Below are 10,579 nucleotides of genomic sequence, written 5' to 3'. Positions count from 1 at the left end.
TCCACCCTGTGATTGATCCCCACCTTGTCACGCAGCCCAGAGCACTGAGTGCCACATCCAGTCATTATGGAGAAGGAAGTGGTGGGCACTTAGAGCAGCCATAGGAGAGATTCCAGTGCTGATTTTGGGGGCTTTTACAAAATGCCAACTTCCCAGTGGCAGAACCACAGAAGCTGGAAAGACCCATGGGAGACAACAGGCTCATCTCCACTTCCCCAGCTGCCACTTCAGGCTTTCTGCACATATATTATGTCAGCTACACTGCTGACAGAGAGGGTAGTGTTAGAAAAAAACGCTTTTATTTAAATAACTGAAACCCTGGAGCCCAGCTGCAGCAGTGTCCGTGACAGGTACTTTCACAGTCTATGATCACATGGATGTATCTCACTGTGCTGTGGTTGTTCTCACAACCCCCTTGCCTGGGCCTGTCCTGGGAGGAAAGGGCCCTCCTGCTGCTGGGTGGGATGGGAGGCTGGCAGAGCACTGGGAGAGGGGGGGGGGAGAGGAGGAAGGCAAGGACAGGCAGGTAGAGGGGAACTAAAGGTGAAATCAGCTGTGGAGAGATTTGGTGGAGCAAGGCAAAGGAAGAAATACACCTGTCTAGGCATGGATCATACAGTGACTCTGCTGGGACTGGGGATAGGGTTGGGTACCCCAAATCTCTGACTGTTCTCTCCCTGCCACAGCCACCGAGCTGCTACAGCCCTGGAGCAGCGTCCCCCAGGCCGAGGCTGTGCCCGCGGGCCGACAGCTGCCGCAGCAGCCCCGCTCCCGCCTCGCTGTGCTCCTGCACCTTCTGGGACAGGATCATCTCAAACAGGGTGCTCATCTCCGACAGGAAGGTGCTGGCCAGCCTCGTCCCACTGCCCCCGGGGTCAGCACCAGCACCTTTGCCAAAGGTCTCAAAGGTCCTTGGTTTCTCCTGCCTTGCAGCTTCCTCATCCTCGGGGGAGCACGGCGAGTCGGGGCAGAAGACGTTGTCCTTGTAGCTGTTGGTGAGGGGCAGGGACAGCCGGGCCACCCACTCTGGGTCTGCAGCTGTCAGCCTCTTGAGGGCCAGCTCTGGGGAGGGACAGCACAGCAGGGAAGAGAGGGGGGGAAAATAAATTGATAAAAATATTGATAAATGAAAATATCTAAAACCAGATGAGAGGCATGATTGTGAACAGATCACCGGTGACACCATGCAAACCAGCAGCTTAAAAAAGCCAAACAAAATAGAACTGGTTTGAAACTATTGGGGGTTTTGTTTTGTTTTTAATATAATAGCCATCAGAATCACTGTGTTCTCATTTGTTGCAGTCTCAATTGGCACTTCACTAAATCGTTAGCAAAGCCTGAGAGAGGGAGGGTTTAGTACTGGGTGAAGGGGAGCAGACAATGAAAAGCTTTCCAGAAGGAAGTGTTGGACACAAAGATAGTGGACTTCCCTTCAGGGTCACTCCAGGGTGGGAATTTGCTGCTAAGGAGGCAGATTGAGACCAAAAAGAAATGGGTTACTGTGAAAACAATAATACCAGAATGAAATTCTGGATTATAAAATGCACAGCTGGATGGCTGGAGACTGGGACCGAACAATTGAGCGCTAAAGTAGTTGCTCCTCGATTGGAAACAGCTGAGGAGCAGGGGGAGCCTGGGCTGGGGGCTGGGGCAGGCTCGTTAGTGCACCAGTAATCTGATTGTGGCCCACAGTGGGCAACTGGAATCACACAGAGGACTCAGGGTATTCCCGGCTGGCAGGGAGACACAGCCAGGGTGGATTGTTACTGGGTCTGATTAGGGGAATTACACACAAATCTGATTATCCATCTCTGGGAGAGGGAGCTGAAACGACACCAGCAGGGAAAACTCTGGAGATGAAACCAGGAGTGATCCAGGCTGACACAATGGAGACCCCAAGAGCTGGGGGTTGCTGCTCCCAAGGAAGCAAGTGCTCTCCAGGGATTTGACTGCAACCTGTCATTATTTTGAGGACATATGCGCCAGCAGAGGAAATCTTTATGCTTAAAATAGTGTTGGCAAGAGAAGAAGTGATTATAGCTGTCCATGAATAAACATCTCCTGGAAAATAAAGGAAGGACCCCATAGCAGGGAGAGCCTGGAATAGCTTCCTCGTCAGACAACAGGAAGGGGAACAGGGATTCTTGTTTTTTGAGGTAACTGGTAAACAGGAGTCCGTGCTGTGGTGCACAGAGGCTGCATTCCAGCCCCTCATTGTTCCTTCCCAAAGCACATCCCAGAACCTCACGGGCGTTCAGAGCAACCAGCCAGTTTAGGAAAGGTGTTGGGAGCAGCAAAATCTCACTGGTAAAAAACCCCAGCAGTCCCAGAGTGGCAAGGACTGGTGTCACTATAGTAATAATAATTGTGTGGCTCTGACTAAGAAGTGGCATCTGAAAGGAGGGTCCCCATTCCAATGCTCTCATCCTGCTAATTCCAGAGGGTGGTCAATACCCTGCCACAGCTGGGACCTGGGATCTGCAGTCAGTGACTGAGACAAGGCTCCTTCCTTAGCCATCCAAGCAATTGCTCCTTCTTCTCTGGAAAACAACTGCCCTGGTATGGGCTGGGGGCAAGAGCTGGGACTCCAGCCTGGTAAGGAGAGAAAGGCAGGTACATCCCTTAGATTTTTGTTTCAGCTGGAGCCCCAAAATTCTTTTGTGTTGCTTCACATCCAGGGTTTCTTTCTGCAATCTCAGTATCTGAGTTGCAGTAACTGTTCCTTGAGATATCACCCAAGTGTGCTGCAGGTTTAGCTGTAAAACATGCAGTTTTCTCCTCCCCAGTCTGCAAGAAGCCACCTCATTCCCTGAATATTTGGCTGCCTCAGCTCTGGAGCAGGGCGCCACTGGTCTGCTCTCTGCAGGGAGAGCTGGGCTGATGGTCCTGTGGCCATGAAAACCTCATAATTAGGTATGTTTAATTTGACCAATAACTCTTGACTGCCTTGTTTTAATGGTGTTTGGGGAGCAGGGGTTGTTTTTATCATCCATAAAGTTCTATCTCTCATCTGCTGCTGGGAGTGCTGTGCTGAGCTGCTGGGGAATCAGAGCTAACAGACGGCGCTGGGAGTTCATCCCACAACATCAACAATCCCAGAGCTGCCTGGGATTGCAGTCCCCCCGCTGGGAACAGCACAAAGGCCCAGCCAGCCTCAGCCAGCTGTTAGGATGCTCCTGAGCACCAGCAGTGCTTCCTTCCTCCCTCTCAGGATGCAAGTCCACGGCTCTGTTTGTGTCTGGGAGAGGAGGAAGGAGCCCAGCAGCTCCGGCAGCTGCGCTCGGCCGCCTGTGCGGGCAGGTCTGGGCTCCTGGGGAAGCTTTGGCAGGTCTGGGACAGATCAGCCTCTGGGCATGGCCAGCAGGAATCCACACAGCCTCAGCATTCCCTGCTGGCATGGAGCAGGCTGCCCAGAGAAGTGGAGGAATCATCATCCCAGGAATGGGATGTGGCACTGGGGACACGAGTCACTGGTGGACATGGCAGTGCTGGGGAACAATGGTCTGGGAGGACTTTTCCAGCTCTAATGATCCCATGGAATTCCAGGACTTTGGCCAAAAGGATTTTTTTCCTGTCAGATCCAAGGATCACGGGAGATGGCGTTTCATGGATCAGCCTCACCATAGCCCCGATTTTTGTGTGGGCAGGACTGGATCCAGAGCTGCTGGGCAGCTCCACCAGTCCCTTTTCTGGGATCAGGGCGTGTCAGTGCACCTGGGATAGAGCTGGGCTCCTCTTTGCTCCCTGCTCTTGGCTGCAGGACCTCAAAATCCAAGGAAACTTTTAGGTCTCAGCCTTTCCTTCATTTGTTTCTTACTGGAATAAAAGAGAGGGGAGGCAAAGGGGGAGAAGCAGCAGATTCTGCCCCAAAAAAAGGGCACCAAAAATGGTGGCCAGCTCTGGTATTCAAACCACCAGTTTTGAGCAGCAAAGCTCATTGAGTTTCTCTTCTGTGGAGGAGCACAGAGGCTCCACAATGAAATTTCTGCTACAGGACATGAGTCAGCCCAACTCTTTCAAATTGAAATGCCAAGAGAGGAGATTTTTAGAACAAATCAATAAAAGGAACATGTAGAAAATGTCAGGCCCAGATGGTATTCACCCCGAAGTGCCAGAGGAACTCAGTTATGAAATTGCCTGGTTTATTAGCTGCTGTTCATTAACTACTGCTTCAAATGAATGCAGGATCAGAGAGAGGGGAGGTGGAAATGGTGACAGGAGTTTTTAAGCATGTGAAGGTGAACCCAGCCCAGGCAGATTCAGAGAAATCCTTCTGTGCAAGGCTCAGCAGAGAGAGCCATGGAGCTGCTGCTCCCAGAGGAACCACATGACATTTTCACATGGGGAATTGTGTTCTGGAAATTTGGAAGGGCTGCATGGAGAGTCCTGGATGACTTTGGACAAGGGTCTGGAGTGCCAGGACAAGGAAATGGCATCCCAGAGTCAGAGGGCAGAGATAGGTGGGATATTATGAAGGAATTGTTCCCTGGGAGGGTGGGCAGGCCCTGACACAGGGTGCCCAGAGCAGCTGTGGCTGCCCCTGGATCCCTGGCAGTGTCCCAGGCCAGGTTGGACACTGGAGCTTGGAGCAGCCTGGGACAGTGGAAGGTGTCCCTGCCATGGCAGGGGTGGGAACGGGATGGGCTTTAAGGTCCCTTTCAACCCAAACCATTCCAGAATTCAGTTCTGTGAAGGCAGAGGTCACCTGAGCTGATGGAACAGCACCAGCCAGGCTTGCAGGGGACCTGAGCCATGCCTGAATTTACAGCCAGGTTCTGTAGGGACTAATATGTGTTAAAAGCTGGGAAGTGAGGGTAGGAATAATTAATCTTCCTCTCCAAGGGAGGTCATTAGCAGAGTCCCAAAGTATCTGCTCAACACAGTGATAAATGATATGGCAAGGGGACAATGTTGGTGTTGACTCCACTAAAACACCCAGAAGCAGAGGGTTGCTGAAGGACCTGAGAATGCTGAGTGCTATGAGCAAAACATGGCTGGTGAATTTCTGTGTCACCAACTGTCAGATAATTGTCCCATGGAACAACAACCTGTCACGTGTTGATGGCTCTCCCACCACACAGAGGAGGGATTTGGGAGTCACAACAAACAGGGCTCAGCATGGAGCTTGGGCAGGACAGGAATGAGGAACACACCAGAAAACCTCCTTGTACCCCCAGCAGATCCTAAACACTGTGCACAATTCTGATCATACATCTCAAAAAAGATAAAATTAGCAGCAGGTTGGTCACAGGAGATGAAGAGGAAGGAGGACCCAGTGGGGCTCTGAGGGTAGATAACATCTTGAGGGGTTTGACAAGAAGAAGTGTCCACCTTTCTCACTCTGCATGGACCAGGAGACCACAAAGGGAGGGCTCAGCCAGCGTGGGAAGCAGTTCACCAGCTGCAATGTGAAACTGGACCTCATCCCTCAGCAATGACAGAGGCCAAGCCCACACATCACTAAACCCTAAACCTCAGCATACACATCCATGGGAGGGAAGAGCAGCCATAAACACATGGCAAAATCCAACGTGAAGCTCAGCAAGTCCCTTGGCCTGCTACCAAGAGCCTGGGATGTTCCAGACATGCTGCCCCAAGCGCTGCCCCTGCCAGAGCCACTCTGGGAGATGCAATGTGCCCTGGCTGCTGCAGGCCAGCAGGACCTCCTGGATGGGGTTAGTGTGGGTTACCTGAGGAGGAATCACTGCTGGAGCCCCCAGCCCCACCCTGTCCCAGCAGCGAGGTCACCTCACCTGCCTGTGGCTCCAGGAGGGTCTCCAGCTCCTCTCCCACGAGCTGCTGCACGGAGAGCTCGAAGGCGCTGTCGGAGTCGCGGTCCCCGGCCTCGCTCTCGCCGTGCCCGCTGTCCTTGGTGCTCAGGCAGTCCGTGTCCAGCCCCGTGTCCAGCCCTGCAGCCCTGCCAGGGGTCACAACACCCAGGTCACTTCAGCCCCAGTGAGCCCTTAGAAGGGTCTCTATCTCCCCAAAATGTGCCAGAGAGCGGCTCTGGGCACCATCCCCATGCATCACTCACAGCACCAAAGGCATTTTGAGTGCCCATCAATTAATGAGTTTTGGGAGGTTGCTCCACATTTCTTGCCTGAAAGGGTTTTTATCCTTCTGCAGCAAGATCAGAGAACCACAGAAGAGTTGGAAGGGACCTGAAAGCCCATCTCATTCCAGCCCCTGCCATAGGCATGGACACCCTCCATACCATCCCAGGTAATCCAAGCCCCATCTAGCCTGGTCTGGAACATTTCCAGGGATCTAGGGGCATATCCTGAGCAAACAGGGGCCTGCTGTCCTCCCCATTAATTCAGAGGATCTTCCCCCTGCAGGACCAGGTGAGGAGCACCCCGGATACCCTGGAGCTGCTCTCCTTCCCTCTCCATCCTCTGCAGCTGCAGGTGAGAAAGGTGGAGAAACTTGTGCCTGCCCATGGCCTGGCCAAGTGGAGACAGGAGGATGAAGGCAGTGATGAAGACTCAGCATCCTCAGGAGTGTGCACCCAGAGCACACAGCATAATTTAATGGGAACACCACGAAGCTCGGGGATATCTTTGGCACACAGCTGGGATATCTCAGTGCCTCCAGCCCTGCTGCAGTTCCTCGTTCATCTGCCCCCTGGCACAGGGTCAAGTGTCCCAAACTCATGTTGGCCAGCATTAAGAAAGCGTCCAGAGCCATGAGAACACTCATCCTTGTGCTGCTGCCTCCAGAGCTGGGCCCCTCTGTGCTCCTGAGCACCCAGAACCATCGGAGTCCTTGGCAAGGATGGTTCATGGCCATGGGGGAGCTCAGGTAAGTATGGAGGGACCTGCTAAAGGTACCCCGGGAAGGAGTACCCTGGATACCTTTGGGAGCCAAGATACCTGGATACCTTTGGGAGCCAGGACCAGAGGAGCACAACCTGCCCCTGAAGGGAGAACCTCCACTCTCACAAGATGAGGCTTTTCCTTGTGTGTCTCTGCCCCCGGAGGTTTTGGCCTGGTGGGGCTGGAGCAGGGGAAGGGGGTGTGGGGAAGGGAAGTGCTGGGAGCCAGCCTTACCTGCTGCCATTCTTGGCCGTGTACTTGTTTCCCCTGTAGTTTGTTTTGGGCTGGAACTGGCCCTGGTGCAGCAGGGAGAGCAGCTGGGAGATTTGCTGCAAGGCAGGAAAAGCCTGTTGAGCCCCGGGCTGGCCACTCAAGCTGCTTCCTGCCAGGACGTCCCTCCGAGCCCCCCGGCCTTTTTATAGCGTTTCCTCCTCCTGCAGATGGCTCAGCATCCCCACACCGGGGAAAAAACAAACGCTGGGCAGCCCACCTGGGCCTGAGCTAGCCCTGCACCCTTCCTGCTGTTCCCTGTCCCTGGGATTGTCCCCTTCTCCCTGTGACAGCCCCGCTCCCGCCTGTCCTGCTGGGGTGACCCTGCTGGGTGGGGGGGGGGTTGTTCATCCTACCCAGGCCTGGGGGAAGAGGCAAAGCAAAAACCCTCAGGTTGCACATTCCCACCACCCCAGGGTGGGCACGGCCCAGGCAGGAAGGACTGCGGGTGCCCACACTCCGGGAGCGCCCGGAGCCGCTCCTACCTGCACTGGGGGCGACTCCATGGCAAACTCCCCGGTCGGGCTCTGCTCCGCCAGGGCCACCAGCGACAGCCGGACCAGGCTCCTGAGGATCTGCTGGTGGGGCTGGGGCTGCCCGGCTCCCCCCGCACCCACGGGCTGCTCGCCTGGCACTCGGGGCTCTCCCATGGGTGGCTTCACCAAGCTCTTGCCGTGCAGCGCTGCCTCCGGGGGGCCCACAGCCTCCTTCACCGCGTGTTTGGGTCTGTGGGGCTGGCAGGGCCGGCGCTGCAGGACGGGCAGCTCGAAGGTGCCCTGCTGCTCCTCTGAGCCTCTTTGTGTCCTCTGATTCCTCAGCGTCCTGTAGAGAGTGGGGGTGAGGTGGAGGGGAGCCTGTGGGGACCCCCCGGCCGCAGGGGTGGCTGTGCCGGGCTGCTCCTCCTGGCAGACCCGGGGGGGCTCGGGCTCCCGGGGGCGGCCCCGGAGCAGCGGCACCAGGTGGATGTCGGCCTTCTGGATCTGCCTGTGCGGCTTCTTGAGCTGCTGCTGCCTGCGGGCGTCCTCTGCCTCCCGGCAGTTGTAGGCCATGCCGTCCTTCTTGTCCTTCTTGCGCAGGGACAGGGTCAGCGCCAGCAGCAGCACGCACCCGCCCAGGAGAGCGGCCAGGCAGATGAGCAGCACCACGGAGAGACTGGGCCAGCCGGGATCCCACGCTGACATCTTGGAGAAGGCCCCGTGCCGCCGGAACAGCAAGCGGAGCCGGGCCAGGGTGTGCAGGGGGGTGTCCCCTTGGTCACTCACCCGGACCAGCAGCTCCCGCTGGCTGCCGGCCAGGCTGCTGGCATTGCTGGCGTTGAGGGACACCTGCCCCAGGAGGGGGTCCAGGATGAAGAGCCCGGCATCATCCCCACCCACCAGATCATACCGGAGAGCCCCATTGATGCCGGAGTCCACATCCTTGGCCATGACGGTGAAGAGGAAGGGGTTGGCAGGGCACGACACCAGTGTGGAATTGGTCACTGCCACAGCCCCCTGGGTGCTCCCATTCCCAGGGACCACCCAGCAGCACCCGGTGTCCACATTAACCAGGACAGAGAGCGTGGCCACCCCTTCCACCAGCGCTGGCGTGGTGATGATGGGTGTGTTGTCATTCCGGTCGAGCACAGCCAGCCTGATGGAGATGTTGGATGCCAGCTTGGGATGCCCTCCATCCTCTGCGGTCACCAGGAACTCCAGGCTCCTCACCTGCTCATAATCAAAAGCTTGGAGGGCAAAAACATCTCCAGTGATGGGATCGACTGAGACCAGCCCCAAAGCAGAGGGGTCCAGGATCCTGTAGGTGACTTTCCCGTTGGAGCCCAGGTCGGGGTCAGTGGCACGGACGGTGAGCAGGAAGGCAGGTGCTTCACTGTTCTCATCAACAGCAGCCTCGTAGGCGGCCTTCTCGAAGGCTGGAGCGTTGTCGTTGACATCGCTGATGCAGATGGTGAGGTGTTTCAGCACGGCCAGGGACAGGTCCCCCATGTCCCGCACCACCAGCGTCAGGTTGTACTCAGCGCGCCGCTCGCGGTCCAGCGAGGCGTTGGTCAGCAGCGCGAAGCTGTGGCTGTTGGTCCTCTTCAGCCTGAAGTGCTCGTACCCCTGGCTGAGGGAGCAGAGCACTTGCCCGTTGGTTCCCGAGTCGGGGTCGCTGGCTGTCACCAGGGCCACAAAGCTGTCCTTGGGGAGGGCCTCGGACAGCACGGGCTCCCGCGCGGCCCAGGTGACGTGGACGTCGGGAGCATTGTCGTTGACGTCCAGGACCCTGACCAGGACCTTGCAGTGTGCCGGGATGGGGTTGGCGCCCAGGTCCCGTGCCTGCACGTCCAGCTCATAGGTGTGGGTCTCCTCGTAGTCCAGAGGGAGCCTCAGGAGGATGCTGCCCGTGCGGGCGTCGATGCTGAAGGTGCTCAGCACCTCGGGGGGCGCGTGCCTGCTCAGGCTGTACTCGATCTCCCCGTTGGGACCCTGGTCGGGGTCAGTGGCTGTGACCGTCACAAGGAGGGTCCCAGGCTGGGCATCCTCCCGAACCTCCACCGTCAGGGAGCTCTCTGCAAACACGGGGCTGTTGTCATTGGAGTCGAGGACAATGACTTTAATCAAAGCAGTACCTGATTTTGGTGGCTCCCCGTGATCAGTGGCTGTCAGCACAAGGTCGAAGGAGGAGTGCAGCTCCCGGTCCACCTCCTTAACCACGACGAGCTCCGCGTGCCTCGTCCCATCAGAGCTGGAGACGACCTCCAGAGCAAAGTGCTCGCTGGGGGAGAGGGCATAGGAGCAGCGGGCGTTGGGGCCAGCGTCAGCATCCAGGGCTCGATCCAGCGGGATCCGCGTCCGCAGGGATGCGCTCTCTGAGATTTCCAGCTCCAGCTCGGGCGTGGGGAACCGCGGCGCGTTGTCGTTGACGTCCATCACCTGAACCTCCACGTGGATCAGGGCCGGGTTCTGGGCGGCCAGCACGTTGAAGGACACCCAGCAGGGATCACTGTGGCGGCACAGCTGCTCCCTGTCCACCCGCCCGGCCGTGCTGAGCACCCCATCCCCACTGCCCACGTGCAGCGGGAACCTCCCGGGGGTCTCCATCAGCTGGAAGGTCTCGGCCGCCTCGCCGCTCTCGCCGCCCTCGAAGTGCTCGGCCAGGCTCCCTATGACAGTTCCCGGGGGCACCTCCTCCAGCACCCGGTACTGCACCGTGAACGTGGCCACCTCCTGAGCATCGGCGCTCAGGAACAGGTACCACCACCACAGCGCCGGCAGCCGCAGCGCCGAGTGGCTCAGCCCCAGCACGCTGCTGGCTGAGCCCCCGCGGCCCCGCCGCGCTGCCATGGGCTGTCCCGCCGGCCACCGCATCCCCGGAGAGTCCTCAGGGCCACCGCAGGGCCTCGGCATCCTCTCCCATCTCTGAGGGCCGTGGGCTCCAGCCAGAGCTTGGAAAGGCGGGGAAATCACAAGCAGGGCTGGTGGTTGACCCCCGCGCTGCCATCACCGGGAGCT

At 57.5% G+C, this 10,579-nt stretch overlaps 1 protein-coding gene across 2 annotated transcripts; it reads right to left on the bottom strand.

The window, feature by feature from the left end:
- Positions 1–47: 47 nt before the first annotated feature.
- Positions 48–10,579, bottom strand: PCDH12 (protocadherin 12). 2 transcript variants are annotated; one of them, XM_053956578.1, is made up of 4 exons: positions 7,571–10,579; positions 7,050–7,144; positions 5,754–5,917; positions 48–1,062 (listed from the first exon to the last, which is right to left on the bottom strand). In XM_053956578.1, exons 1-4 carry the CDS (start codon positions 10,472–10,474, stop codon positions 698–700), a joined length of 3,528 nt encoding a protein of 1,175 aa, XP_053812553.1. In that variant the 5' UTR covers positions 10,475–10,579; the 3' UTR covers positions 48–697. The 2 variants fall into 2 exon arrangements, with proteins under 2 accessions (XP_053812553.1, XP_053812554.1); XM_053956579.1 differs by having other exon boundaries at positions 7,050–7,111.

This window comes from Vidua chalybeata, chromosome 15 (assembly GCF_026979565.1).
Source record: "Vidua chalybeata isolate OUT-0048 chromosome 15, bVidCha1 merged haplotype, whole genome shotgun sequence".
NCBI lineage: Eukaryota > Metazoa > Chordata > Aves > Passeriformes > Viduidae > Vidua > Vidua chalybeata.
Note: the sequence above shows the minus strand (reverse complement) of the source record. Positions and strands in the feature narration are given on the sequence as shown.